Below are 14,488 nucleotides of genomic sequence, written 5' to 3' on the forward strand. Positions count from 1 at the left end.
CGCACTGTCCCTGGCAACCACCAGGGGGCGAAGACAGGCCGGGTCCCCGAGAGCCCATCCCGGTACCCGCCCCGCCCCGCCCCTGGGATCCAGGTCCCGGGAGCCCCAGCCTCTCGGCCGGGCCTGGGGCTCCCGGACCCCGCCCATACCTGAACCAGGAACAGCCCCGGGCTTCACGAGGGCGCTGCGGCCAGTCCTCGCGCTGCAGGCGGGGAAACTGAGGCCCGGAGCGGTCGGGGCGGGGCCGGCCCCCTTGCGAGTCCGAGCCTCCGCCCCCGGCCGGCCCCGCCCCGGCCCGTAAGAGGCCCCCTGGGCGCCCGGCGAAAGCGCACAGCGCGGCGCCGGGGCCGGGGCCAGGACCGCGATGGCAGCTCAGCGGCTGGGCAAGCGGGTGCTGAGCAAGCTGCAGGCTCCATCGCGGGCCCGGGGACCGGGGGGCAGCCCTGGAGGGCTGCAGAAGCGGCACGCGCGCGTCACCGTCAAGTATGACCGGCGGGAGCTGCAGCGGCGGCTGGACGTGGAGAAGTGGATCGACGGGCGCTTGGAGGAGCTGTACCGCGGCAGGGTGAGGCGGAGAGGGGTGGGGGGCACAGATGGGGAGACCCCGGGGGTAGGGGGAGAGCGGGGACTCTGGTTGTTTGTTCTCGCTGATGCACCCTGGTGCAGCCTCCTTTGCACGGGAGAACGCAGTCTCCTTGACTCCTGGGCCACGCCGTCTACCTTCCATGACACTCTGCTTGTGCACACAGACACACACATGGGTCCAAACTCCAGGCTTTAGCATATGGGAGCTGGAGTGACCTTATCTGGAGAAAGGGTGGGGGCAGGGGGCTGTCTTAAAACCAAACATAGACATGGTGTCTGGAGGAGATACAACCACAGCACACAGCAAAGGAAGCATCGGCATTCACAGACAGGCTCAGTGACGGGCTGTGGCCACTCGCAGACACAGTGACAGAAGCAACAACTCCATACAGCCTCCCCAGGACACAAGAGGTGGGCACTTACAGATCAACCTATGCGACTGCCGCAGGCTCTCCCCGTCACCCCAACACAGGCCATGGCCACATGCAGATACAACACGACTATACCCACACAAAAGGACTCCAGTCATGGCTGTTCATAGATATACAGCAAAGCTGTAGCAACTCTCAGACGGTGCAAGCTACAACAGCTACCCCTGACACCCAGTGATTCAAGTAACGACCATCCATTATCTCCTAAAAGCAAAAAAACGATAATCACTTTGCAAGCGCAATGATAGATGCTGCAGCCACGCACAGACATAAAATAACAGAAATTATAGCTACACCCAGACAGTAAACCGCATAAGCCATGGGCTCCTCCGGCCACACAAAGGCAGAAACTGCATCTGCCCGTGAACACACACGGCATATGCTACAGCCTCCACTGCTACAGACAGACATGACATTTCATGGTCTATAGTCACGTTTGTACAACACGCACGTGCTACAGAGCAGGGTCACAGGTACACACACTCACACAGATGATGAGAGATTGTCCTCAGGTGCGAGACGCCACAGTCTCTTGCAGTGACCCGAGGTCCCTCTGTCCTCAGACACGTGTGGGCTCACACTGATGGACAGTGGCTAGTGGTAGGTGGCATCAGCTAGCCAGACTCTCAGGGACACAAGCTGTGGTCACTTACTGATGGACCTATGCCACAGTGAGACAAACACAGCTAAGCCAGAGTCACCCACCGCCCACCCTTAGGACCACAGACCCCTGTACGAGCCACAAAGAACATCACACACACATGACACGTCTCTGCACCCTCCTGTCGGCCCTGGTCTCACACAGAGACTCACGCAGGTGGGTAACACACTTACGGACACTCCATGCCACACACCATCCCCGGATTGCCCAGGCCTGAAGCCCACAGTGGAGTCAGCTGGACTTTGCTGGGGGAGGAGAGACTGTAGCCTCTAGGATCTCTTTGCTCAGACAGCTGGGATCTGTCCCCCACAGGGGTACCAAGCCAGCCTGCATTTGGCCCTTTGCCCGGAGAGGCCACCCAAGGGTCCCCTTCTTGGCCGCTCAAAATTGGGCTCGTGACATCCCAGCGACCCACCCACCTTGGGGACTTGAGTGTTGTGCTAGGGCCCCAGGGGGTGACCCCAACCCCCCACCCCCGTCCCCTGGGGCGAGGGGCCATCCCCAGCAGGCTCTAGCCTGCCAGCTTCCCTCCCCTCCACCTAGTGCTTAAACTTTTCCTTGAAAGGACAGAGCCAGCCCCTCTCCAGAATCCCAGAATCTGACATTCCAAGACTCGACCAGGCCTGTTTCCCACTGTGGAAACTGGGGCCAAGGCAGGAGCGCAGTGCCAGGCCTGCGACTCCCGGGACCCAGGGGCCAGGATCCGAGCTGGTACAGGCTCTGGGGCCTCTGTCAACCCATCTGTCATACTCCCCCCCCACCACCACCACACCCAGATGTCCCGCCTTGGCGGTGCTGTCCCTGACTACCACATTATTGCTCCAGAACCCGCCAGCTGGGCCCTGGGGCGGCTGGGGCTCCTCCGGAGCCTGGGACGAAGATAAAGGAGGGAGGGAAGGGACCCTGACTGCCCCTCCTTCTCTGCTCAGGAGGCAGACATGCCTGATGAGGTCAACATCGATGAATTGTTGGAATTAGAGAGTGAAGAGGAGAGAAGCCGGAAAATCCAGGTAGGTGGAAGGGAAAGCCACACCTAGCCCCCTCCCCTGCATCTCCCTAAAAATTGTATCAATAATTAACGTGTTTATTGAGCACTCCCTCAGTGCCAGGCACTGTTTCAATTGCTTTAAGCTTAGTAACTTATTTAATCCTCATAAAACCCTCCAAAGGGGCTGTTATCTCCATTGCACTACTATCCTACTATTATCTCCATTTTCAACTCAAGGAAAATGACTCCCAGAGACATCTAATCACTTGCCCAGGGTCACACAGCTCAGCAGGAGCAGAGCTGAAAGTCAGAGCCCGCAGTCTGCACTCAGTGTCCCTGCTCTTCCGGCCTCTATGGTCCTAGAGGGAGGAAATGCTTTGTGACCTTCTGGCCCTCTCTGGATCCAGGGCTGGTCATGGGGCTGAGTGTCTGGACTCATCCCTAGCCCCCAGTAGCTCTCTGAGATGCTCAGATCTATTTCTTTCCCTGAAGCCACGTGGGAAGTCCAGCTGGACGTCCATTTGTCATGCTGCCTTGGGGCTTTGTTGGGTTGGAGGGGTGTAGGTGTTGGTCATTTACTATTTTTTTCTTTGTTGGGGGGGGTGTTTAGGGACTCCTAAAGTCGTGCACAAACCCCACAGAGGTGAGTTTTCTGTCCCCCACTCTAGGCCCTGTTCTGTCCCCTGCACCCGTGGGAGTGGGGTGGGTGGTCTCTGGGAGGAGGGAGGAAGCTGGTGGGGCCCCAGACCCGCAGAGGGAACCCTGGGGCCCCTGCTTCTCCCAGGGCCCTTTTCTCATCTCAGTGGTGTCTTTTTGTCTTCCTCACTCCTGTCCCCTCTCTGCCCATCTGCCGCTGGGGCTCCATTATCTCCCCCTGCTGAGACGCTCCCCCATCTGTCTCCTGTCTCTGCCTCTCTTCCCCGTCCCTGCCTGCAGCACCCTGGGGCTCCCTTCCCCACCTCTCAGGGGCCCCCCAGCCTTCCAGGCCCTGAGCGGCCCAACCCCTCCCACTTCCTTCCCGGCTTTAAAAGGGAAAACTATTCGTGTTTCTCTGACCAGCTCTGGGCTGCCTGAGGGACAAACGTCACTGTGTGTCTGTCTGCCCTGGAGCCGGCTCAGGCCTCTGGTCCCTGGGGACCCTCCTCCTGGTAATCTCCTGGCCTGAGAAATAACCCCATGTCACCCCGTGGCTCTGCTTCTTTCTTCGTCCCCTCGTTTCTCTCACCACCTCTTCTCTGCATCTCTCTCCATTTCTGTCTGTCTCCCTGTCTCCGGTCTCCCTCGGCGTGTTCTCCATCTACAGCCTCTGCCCCTCCTTAACTCCGCCTCCATCCCCTCTCACTGACCAGAGAGCCGGAAAAAGAGGGGTCCCAGGTCAGAAGGGCTGGGCTGGCCAGGGGGTGCCCCACCCCTCCCTGTGTTCTCAGCCCCCTCGCCCTGTCCTCAGGACTTCGTCCAGGAGCTGCTGGTGAAGCTGCGAGGCCTCCACAAGCAGCCAGGCCTCCGTCAGCCCAGCCCCTCCGGCGACGGCAGCCTGAGCCCCCGCCAGGACCGAGCCTGGACCGCGCCGCCCTGACCCTCTCTGGCTTCCGTGACCTCCTCCGTCTCCCCGCCACTCAACGCCGTCCTGGCTTGTTTATAAGTTGTATTTAATGGTTCCGTAACAATAACACCGCGTGCCTGTTTTTCCTCTCCCTGGTTACTGTGGGCTTCCCTGAGCGCCTCCCCCACCTCCTTCTCTCCCGCTGCGTCTCCTCGGGCCCCCGGCCTCCGCAGCTGGCCGGGACAGATGGAGAACAGCTCCTCAGCCAGAGAGCATGAGAACAGGCCCTGCTGACCTTCCACCCCTGGGGCTCACATCCTGTCCTCGCCTCCCCCAGCCTTGGCCTAGCCCCAGCCAGCAGGGCCTCCGTATGTGGGCAGTGGTGGGAGGGGGGTCCTGTGGGGAGGACCACCTGTGGACCACCACAGGAGATGCCCAGGACTGAATGTGCCTGCTGTGACTGCAGTGTACCCGGAACAAACCATTCATCCTCTCCATAGATTTTATTGCACATTCATTGGATGCTTTTATCCCTGGGTCGGGAAGATCCCCTGGAGAAGGAGATGGCAACCCACTCCAGTATTCTTGCCTGGGAAATTCCATGGACAGAGGAGCCTGGCAGGCTACAGTCCACGGGGTGGCAAGAGTCGGACACGACTAAACCACCACCATTGGATGCTTAGCACTGCCATTGGTATTGAGGCCACAGAGACAAGCAGAAAATGGTCCCTGGTGTCAAGGTGGTGGGGAAGGAGAGCCTGCGGGCAGGAGATTAGAGCAAAGTGTGCTGAATGGTTCAAGATACTTGGGAGCCTAGGGAGTGGGAGGAGCCGTTTGCTCTTGGGGTGGTGAAGAAATCTAGGAGTGCTTCCCAAAGAAAGTGACACTTAGGCAGGGCTTTGAAGGATGTGTAGGAGTTTGCATGAAAGGGGTACCCATATTTGAGGACTCTGAACTGGTGGGTGAAGGGATTAACATTGGGGCTGAAGAGGCTTCCTTGGTAGCTCAGATGGTAAAGCGTTTGCCTGCAGTATGGGATACCTAGGTTTGATCCCTGGGTCAGGAAGATCCCCTGGAGAAGGAAATGGCAACCCACTCCAGTACTCTTGCCTGGAAAATTCCATGGATGGAGGAGCCTGGTGAGCTACATACAGTCCATGGGAGTTGCAAAGATTCGGACACGACTGAGCGACTTCCCTTTCTTTCTGAGACAGGGAAGATACCAAATAATTGGCAGGCCCATCTATCAGTCAGAATGGACAAGTCCTTCAGAACTGAAACAGGGAAGCCGACTCGGCTAGGGCATGCTCATGCTGGGGATAGGAGGCCCTGAAGAGTCTTAGGGGAAGGGCCAGGGTATCAAGTGAATAGCGGCTATTTACCAAAGACCGTGGAAGTATTTCATTATTTTAACAATAGTTCTGTTTGTACCATCTGTCCCAACCATGTACAGTCAGAGATGGGGGTGTGGCTGTGGCTGTGTTTAGCACTGGGGTCGGGCTAGAGCTGCTTTGTGACCTTCTGGCCCTCTCTGGATCCAGCGCTGGTCATGGAGCTGAGTGTCTGGACTCATCCCTAGCCTGTAGGGACAAAGCATCTCTCCCATCTCACCCCTACTAACCAAAATTTGCGCCTCAACCCCTATGCCCATTCAGTGCCACCCAGCAGCCCTGCCAAGATTAGGTGCCCTTCCTAGGGGTCTGAGTTCCTGTCTGGCAGGAAGAGAAGCTGACCCTGGAGAAGAGGAATATCCAGGAGCACCTGGTCTGTCCAGCCTTTCAGGTGACCTTGCTGTCCCTGTGCAGACAGACCTCAGGCTTCCAGTGTCTCCCCGCCACACAACTGGATACAGAGTGTGAGGGAGGAATCCCTCCTGGCATCCAAGCAAAGTCTTGGGTGTGCCATGTGTTGGGCCTCTCAGTTTCCTCATTGGTAAAGTGGGGACTTCACCAATGAGGAAACTGAGGCCCAGATAGTGATGTCAGCTGCCCCAAGTCACTCAGCTGGGAAGTGGCACGTGGTTTCAATCCTAGGCATTATGACTCCAGAACCCAACTACTTCATTACAGTGCCCTTATAAGCCATAGCTTTAACATAAATTGCAGTTCTTCAGGGGCAAGAAGAGGTGCACTAATTCATACTAAGGTGCTAGTGACTGCTAACAGCTCTCTGAAATAGCCTATCCAAAGGGCAATGCAGGGAATTCCTTGGCATTCCAGTGGTTAAGACTCCATGCTTCTAATGCAGGGGCCTGGTCAGGGAACGAGGTCCCACATGCTGTGTGGTGCAGCCAAAAAATTTTTAAACATAAAATAAAGGGCAATACAATTTGAGAACATGGCTACAACAAAAGGATCGGGAAGCAGCATAGCATGGTGGGTAACAGCATGAGCTCTGGGGTTAATGCCTGGATTCAAAGGCCATCTGTTCTACTTTGTAGCTGTGTGGTCTAGTGCAGATCACTTAACCCCTCTGTGTCCACATGCTCCAAGTGTCCACATCTGTAAAATGAAGATGATGATAATAGTACCTGCCTCCCAGGGTGGTTGTGAAGTTTAAATGCTTCGATCATAGACTAGCGCCAGGGCACATAATAAGCTTTATGATCAACCTTATCATTGGGGGGAAGACTGAACCATTAGCTCCTTACAGCCACCATCCCTGGCCAGCAAAATGTCCCCGGGGACACTGAATCACAGCCCCTGTGTTAAGGAAAAGTCACAAAAGACACACTACCTGGCCTACCAGGCTTGCATTATTGCCACACTCACCTCCTCACTCTGCCTCCCAGGGATCTGTGATCTTGTTTCTCACTTATCAGCCAAATAATGCTTTTTCTCACTCTCTCTCTCTCTCTTTTTTTTTTAATTTTGGCTTCACCTCTCAGGTTGTGAGGTCTTGGTTCCCCGACCAGGGATTGAATCCGGGGGTCAGCAATTAAAGCAGAGCTCAAACCACCGGACCTTCAGGGAAGTCCCTCTTATTTGTTAGTCTCCTTCCACCTTGCTCCCTCCATGGGCTTCTTTTGGCTTCAGAAGAGAAACCCTCCACCCTCCGCTCTCCACCCCTCTGGCCCTGTCATCACTCTGCCTTCATCCCTCCTCTTTCCCTCCCTCACTCTCACTTCCAGGAGGCTCTTCCCCTCCTAGACTCTCAGATGTTTCTCTGCCCGAGCACTCTACTCAGAATCCCTCATCATTTAGATGTAATTACAGACAGGTGTCCTTGAGCCCTTTATCTAAGGAGCCACACTATCGCTATCCTGTCACAATAAATTTTCTCCACAGGATTTATCACACCCTGAAATTTTAGTTTATTTTCTGTCTACCCTCCCTGGTCGATTGCTCAGTCGCTTTTGTCGTGTCCAACTCTTTGTGACCCTGTGGGCTGTAGCCCATGAGGCTCCTCTGTCCATGGAAGAGGTGTTTTGTTCCCATGCCCTCCTCCAGGGGATCTTCCCAACCCAAGAATCGAACCTGTGCCTTTTGCGTCTCCGGCTTTGCAGGCGGATTCTTTACCACTGAGACACCAGGGAAGCCCCCTACCTTCCCCCTCTTTCAGAATATTAGCTCCCTAGACCCACGACTGAAGCGACTTAGCAGCAACAGCAGCAGACCCAGCGGTATTCCTAATGTCAGGAGCAGCGCCTGGAACCCGGTAGGTACTGGGCCAATAACAGCGCCTCCTGGTGACCACAGTCTCCGCGCATAGTAGCCCTCCTAGACGTGAAGCCTTAGCGCCCCCTCGTGGCTACGTGACTTGTTTTAAACTACACCCCAAAGGTCAGTTACTCCATGGGGCTCAGCCAGCATTTAATTAAGAGCTGGCTGCAGAGATTGCTTACTTAGCAGCAGCAGCAGCAGCAGCAGAGATTGCTACTGCAAAGCACTCGCCCATCTTTGATTAACACCAGAGGCTTTCCTAATAGAATGATAAATATTAGAAATGGGATCACACTAATGATATGATTGTTAATTGGCTAAAATGTTTTAGAAATACTACTCGCCTTTATAATAAAGAGGGCAGTAAGGCTATTCACAAAAGGTGTATCATGGTTGATACAAGATAAGCCTACAAGAATCAATGTCATTTCACTAACACTGCCATAACCAATAAAACATTATTTAAAAAATGTGTTCCAGAGATCCAGCATCAAAAAGCAAAACAAACTTGTTTGGCTCTCAGTAACTACAAAAACTATAGTTGATTTAACACCTTAAAGATATATAAGTCCTTGATGGAAAAAGCATCAACATGCCAATAAAGGATATAGAAGATAATGTGGAAAAAAATGAGACTATCCATGCCTTTGCATAAGATATCTTAGTATTATCCACATGTCAATTCTCCCCAAATTAGTCAATAAATTCAAAGCAACTTCAATCAGAATTCTGGATGGATTTTTTTGAGGTACTTGATAAAAGCTATTCTAAAATTTGTATGGAGGAATGCATACATACATGCTGAGTCACTTCAGTCGTGTCCAACTCTTAGACACTATGGACTGTAGCTTGCCAGGCTCCTTTGTCCATGGGATTTCTCAGGCAAGAATACTGGAGTTGGTTGCCATGCCCTCCTCCAGAGGATCCTCCCGACCTGAAGGAGTCTTTTGGGCCTAGAAAAGAAAACAAGTCTCAAAGGCCCTTGCTGAATCATCTAACTTCAGAGAAAACAAAACAGAACTTTAGGTCCCACCCTGATGCTCCAGGCTGGTTGCATCTATCTGAGATTTACCACCCCCTGTCCAGAAACCTTCCACCCCTTACACCTGCCCAGAAGACTTATCACCTCCTGTCTGAAAACCTTCCACCCCCTACACCTGCCCAGAAGACTTATCACCCCCTGTCCAGAAACCTTCCATAAACCCCCTATAAATATGGAGCCCCCCTGATCCCTCTCGGCACTCAGCCCGGTCGTTAGGCTGACTGTCACCCCTCCTTGCCTGAATAAAGGTAACCTACTTCCATTGAGGTCGTCTTTCCTTTTCTGCCTCGCCTGAACTATACCCTACATGACCCAGGGATCGAATCACGTTGTCTCCTTCATGGTAGGCAGGTTCTTTACCAGTAGGGCCACCTGGGAAGCTGTATGGAGGAATAACTAAGTCAGCATTGGAGAGGAAAGAGAAGAGGGCTTGCTCTACCAAATATTAGCCATATTGCAAAACCAGAGAAATGCAAACTCTGGGGATTTCTCTGGTGGTCCAGTGGTTGGGACTCCATACTTCCAATGCAGGGGACTTGGGTTTGATCCCTGGTCAGGTAAATAGGATCCCACCCACATGTCAACAGGTGCGGCCAAAAATAAATAAATGGCATTTATGCAGCAACAGATGAATACAGCAAAGAAACAGAAGAGACTCACAGACAGGACCACCAGGCTCCTCTGTCCATGGGACTTCCCAGGCAAGACTACTGGAGAGGGTTGCCATTTTCTCCTCCAGTATTTGTCTGTTTTTGTGATTTTGCTTGCCTCAGGCAGTAAAACAAATCCAGTCCCTGTTATTCCATCTTGGTCACAAGCACAATTCTCCATGAAACTTCAAAACATACGTTTCTTGTCTGTCTCCTCTTGTAAGCAGATAGGGTAGAGGGTCCCTGGAGAAAGAGAATGAGGCATGGCTTTCCTGACACAAGAGAAGCCATTTAAAAACAAATTCATTCATTTATTTAGTTATTTTTGGCTGTGCTGGGTCTTTGTTGCTGCGTGGGCTTTTCTGTAGTTGCGGCAAGCAAGGGCTACTTTCCAGTTGGGGTGCTCAGGCTTCTCATCTCGGTGACTTCTCTTGCTGTGGAGCAGGGGCCCTAGGGTGTGTGGGCTCAGGAGTTGCAGCTCCCAGGCTCTAGAGCATAAGCTCAATGGTGTGGAGCACACACAGGCTTAGTTGCTCCTCAGCAAGTGCAATCTTCCCGGACCACGGATTGGACCCTTGTCTTCTACATTGGCAGGTAGATTCTTTACCACTGAGCCACCATGGAAGCCTGAGAATCCATTTTTGACCTGAGAAGTCCTTTTGTGATCTGAGCCCAACCACAAGGCTTGCCCTTGAATAGTTCTCAGTAATCCCTTTAGGGAATAAAAGAATGCAGAAACAAAGGAGGGTTAGCATGCAAGACAAGTAACAATAGCAAAGATAATGTATCAGTGGTAAAGACTCTCAGTTCTATTTCAATGGTAAAGATTAGCCTGAATTGCTCAACCGCCAGATCAGAACCTCAGGGATGATGACGTTGACCTTTTCTGACCTTTGTAACTTTAATCAACTAAAGCCTGGATTCTGTTGGCCACCCAAATCCCTTCTTGAGTATGCAAGCACCCTTAGCTTAAAACTTTCCCAATTTTACTGTTTGAGGAGACACTGTCTTGGGAGAGATCCCTTGTGTTCTCCTTACTGCTGTTCAGTTCAGTTCAGTTCAGTCGCTCAGTCATGTCCGACTCTTTGCGACCCCATGGGCCGCAGCACACCAGGCCTCCCTGTTCATCACCAGCTCCCAGAGTTTACTCAAACTCATGTCCATTGAGTCAGTGATGCCATCCAACCATCTCATCCTCTGTCGTCCCCTTCTCCTCCTGCCCTCAATCTTTCCCAGCATCAGGGTCTTTTCAAATGAGTCAGCTCTTTGCATCAGGTGGCCAAAGTATTAGAGTTTCAGCTTCAACATCAGTCCTTCCAATGAATATTCAGGACTGATTTCCTTTAGGATTGACTGTTGGATCTTCTTGCAGTGCAAGGGACTCTCAAGAGTCTTCTCCAACACCATAGTTCAAAAGCATCAATTTTTTGGCACTCAGCTTTCTTTATAGTCCAACTCTCACATCCTCACATGATTGATGGAAAAACCATAGCCTTGACTAGAAGGATGTTTGTTGGCAAAGTAACATCTCTGCTTTTTAATATGCTGTCTAGGTTAGTTATAACTTTTCTCCCAAGGAGTAAGCGTCTTTTAATTTCATGGCTGCAGTCACCATTTGCAGTGATTTTGGAGCCCCCCAAAATAAAGTCTGCCACTGTTTCTGCTGTTTCCCCATCTATTTGCCATGAAGTGATGGGACTGGATGCCATAATCTTAGTTTTCTGAATGTTGAGTTTTAAGCCAACTTTTTCACTCTCCTCTTTCACTTTCATCAAGAGTCTCTTTAGTTCTTTACTTTCTGCCATAAGGGTGGTGTCATCTGCATATCTGAGGTTATTGATATTTCTCCCAGTGATCTTGATTCCAGTTTGTGCTTCATCCAGCTCAGCTTTTCTCATGATGTACTTTGCATGTAAGTTAAATAAGCAGTGTGACAATATATAGCCTTGATGTACTCCTTTCCCTATTTGGAACCAGTCTGTTTTTCCATGTCCAGTTCTTTTTTTGACAGTCCAGATCTTTATTTTTACACCCATCAGGCCATGAATTCATAGGGAATGGGCTCCAACAGCTCGGGCTCCTTTCCATTGGTTCTCACGAAGTGTGCTTCTCTGAGTGGAGCAGGCTGGCGCTTCAGCTGAACCCAAGTTCCTTTCTCTTTGGCTTCCTTCTTTTTCTGACCATTTTCCTTCACACGTTTCAGGAAGCTATCTTGGCTCTTAGAGTGCTTAATATGTTCGATATGCACATTAATTCTCTTGGCAAGAATCTTGCCCTTAACTTGTTTATTTACATTGATGCCAACAGCATGCTGGGTAACATTGTAGACTCTCCCAGTTTTGCCATGGTTAACATTTGTGGGGCATTCCTTTTTGAACAGTACCCATTCCCTTGATATCTACAATATCACCCTTCTTGTAGATTCGCATGTATGTGGCCAAAGGAACAACTCCACGTTTTCTCAAAGGCCTAGAGAACGTGTAGCGGGTGCCCCTCCTCTTTCCCTTTGTGTTGGTCATTTTGGTGAATTACTGGAAGATGGCGGTTCTGGCCGAAAAAAAGCCCATGTCCAGTTCTAACTGTTGCTTCCTGACCTGCGTACAGATTTCTCAAGAGGCAGGTCAGGTGGTTTGGTATTCCCATCTCTTTAAGAATTTCCCAGAGTTTGTTTTTGTCCACACAGTCAAAGGTTTTGGCATAGTCAGTAAAGCAGAAATAGATGTTTTTATGGAACTCTCTTGCTTTTTCTATGATCCAGCGGATGTTGGCAATTTGATCTCTGGTTCCTCTGTCTTTTCTAAATCCAGCTTGAACATCTGGAATTTCATGGTTCATGTACTATTGAAGCCTGGCTTGGAGAATTTTGAGCATTACTTTATTAGCATATGAGATGAGTGCAATTGTGCAGTAGTTTGAGCATTCTTTGGCATTGCCTTTCTTTGGGATTGGAATGAAAGTCATAATAAATCCTTCCTTTTCCCTTGCTCTGGCTTAGTCGTATCTTTTGGCTCAATACCCACCAGGAGGTGAACTCAGTTTTTCAGGTAACACCTGTCAACTACAGACTGCCAGCGACTGAACAACAAGGGCCTTTGCCATCTCCCTGTGCTACTGCAGCTACTGACCTTGACACTCCCTGAAGGGAGTTCAGGGTGGAGAGTAAGACACTCTGTGCTCCAGGGAAACTGGTGAACAGGTCTTTAGATAGTTAGATATTCTCAGGAACTGATTTCATGATCCTAATCCTTTTTGTTGCTGTTGAGTCTCTCAGTCCTGTCCGACTTTTTCGGACCCCATGGTCCATAGCCCGCCAGGCTCCTCTGTCCATGGGATTCCTCAGGCAAGAATACTGGAATGGGTTGCCACTTCCTTCTCCAGGGGATATTCCCGACTCAGGAATCAAACCTGTGTCTCCTGGATTGGCAGGCAGAGTCTCTACCACTGAGCCACCAGGGAAACCCTTGTATCTAGAAAAGCACTGAATCCCTTCATGGTGACTCCTCATGACCAGCAGAAAACCTTTTGTAAAGTAAGCGCTTGATTTCATTGAACTCCCCCTTCACCAAAATCTTATATATTGACCTTCCCCACTCACTCTTTGGAGCCCTCTCTCAGAGCCATCTGAAGCGCTGTCTCCTGGGCTGCAGTCCTCATTTTGCCCCAAATAAAACTTAAATTGCAACTCTCAGGTTGTGCATCTTTTAAGTCGACAATTCCCTCTCGTATATCAGCTCCAGGAGAGCAGTGATTTTTGTCTGCTTTCTTTCTTTCTTTTCCTGCAGGGTTCTTCATCCTTAAAACAGCATCTGACACAGGATAGGTACTTGTTAAACTCTTTTTTTTTTTTTTGCAAAGTATTTGGTAATCATTTATTTATCTAGAGAAACTATTCCTTAGCCCAGATATTCATAGTTCGTAGTTCAGGAACACAGGCAAGTGGCAAACTTCCATGGAACGCCACCCAAAGAAATTCTTTCTATTCCAAAATCCCATTGCACTCTGAAAGATACCAGTCTTCCTGATCTCAAAAGCTTTTATGAAGTTATAATTTTGCAGAACTCTGCATATACCTTCTTTCCTTATTCAACCACAGCAAGCTTATAGAAAGTTGCAACTCCCAAGGAGACAGTGAATAATCCAAGGATATGAAATCGCAGATATTGGCCAGAAGGCCACACATCTGAGGTTTTGTCAAAGAACTGGAAGCCATGGTAGTTTTTCTCCTTGACAACTCAACAACAACATCCTTCCAGACAGGTGGAGAAATGGACCTTGGTAAATATTTATAGAAGAGATGATTAAATGGATGAAGTGTGTCTTATTATGATTCCATTTTACAGATGAGGAAATTGGGGCACAGTGAGGGCCAGTCATTTGTGAAGAGAGTCAGACTCAGGCAGTCTGACTCCTGAGCCCAAACTCTTAACCACAAGACAGCTGCCACTCTACTAAACATGGACTGGGCTGTCTCTCTGACTTTTTCTAAGACCTGCTTCCCCCCTGTAGCAAAGAATGCAGTCTCCCATGACTGAACATTCTCATACTCCCAACATGAGGGTGGTGATTCACTCACTGCTGTAGCCCTGGGGCCCAACATGGACATACGGTAAAAGTGAAAGTGTTAGTTGCTCAGTTGTCTGATTCTTTGCAACTCCATGGACTGTAGCCCCCCAGACTCCTCTGTCCATGGAGTTCTCCAGGTAAGAATACTGGAGTGGGTTGCCATTCCCTTCTCCAGGGGAACTTCTCAACCTAAGGATCAAACCTGCGTCTCCTGCATCTCCTCCATTCAGGTGCATTCTTTATCATCTGAGCCACCAGGGAAGCCCAACATGGACACATAGTTGGCACTCATTTGCTGAATCAGTGAATGAATGGATAAATAAGAGACTTGAGACTTAGACTGTGTCCATCAGGATTTTTTGG

General features: G+C 50.7%; 1 protein-coding gene and 2 pseudogenes across 3 annotated transcripts; 1 reads left to right on the forward strand and 2 right to left on the reverse strand.

Moving 5' to 3' along the window:
- The first annotated feature begins 328 nt into the window (after window positions 1-328).
- On the forward strand, window positions 329-9,174 carry PPP1R14A (protein phosphatase 1 regulatory inhibitor subunit 14A). Of its 3 annotated transcripts, XM_081516633.1 has the most exons (4): window positions 329-565; window positions 2,607-2,687; window positions 3,276-3,308; window positions 4,113-9,174. In XM_081516633.1, the coding sequence occupies exons 1-4, from the start codon at window positions 365-367 to the stop codon at window positions 4,239-4,241; spliced, it is 444 nt and encodes a 147-aa protein (XP_081372759.1). In that variant the 5' UTR covers window positions 329-364; the 3' UTR covers window positions 4,242-9,174. The 3 variants fall into 3 exon arrangements, with proteins under 3 accessions (XP_081372759.1, XP_081372760.1, XP_081372761.1); XM_081516634.1 differs by lacking the exon at window positions 3,276-3,308 and having other exon boundaries at window positions 2,607-2,691; window positions 4,093-9,174; XM_081516635.1 differs by lacking the exon at window positions 2,607-2,687.
- Window positions 9,175-11,597: 2,423 nt separating this feature from the next.
- Window positions 11,598-12,104, reverse strand: LOC145515655 (large ribosomal subunit protein eL21 pseudogene; annotated as a pseudogene).
- Window positions 12,105-13,468: 1,364 nt separating this feature from the next.
- Window positions 13,469-13,772, reverse strand: LOC145513716 (cytochrome c oxidase subunit 6C pseudogene; annotated as a pseudogene).
- Window positions 13,773-14,488: the final 716 nt, after the last annotated feature.

The sequence above is a fragment of the Giraffa tippelskirchi genome, chromosome 7 (genome assembly GCF_054371585.1).
Source record: "Giraffa tippelskirchi isolate mGirTip1 chromosome 7, T2T-mGirTip1v1.2.pri, whole genome shotgun sequence".
Classification (NCBI taxonomy): Eukaryota; Metazoa; Chordata; class Mammalia; order Artiodactyla; family Giraffidae; genus Giraffa; species Giraffa tippelskirchi.

Coding starts and splice junctions, on each gene's coding strand:
- PPP1R14A (XM_081516633.1), top strand. CDS start 365: ATGGCAGCTCAGCGGCTGGGCAAGCGGGTGCTGAGCAAGCTGCAGGCT. Junction 566..2,606: donor AGGAGCTGTACCGCGGCAGG/GTGAGGCGGAGA, acceptor TTCTCTGCTCAG/GAGGCAGACATGCCTGATGA. Junction 3,309..4,112: donor CGTGCACAAACCCCACAGAG/GTGAGTTTTCTG, acceptor CCCTGTCCTCAG/GACTTCGTCCAGGAGCTGCT.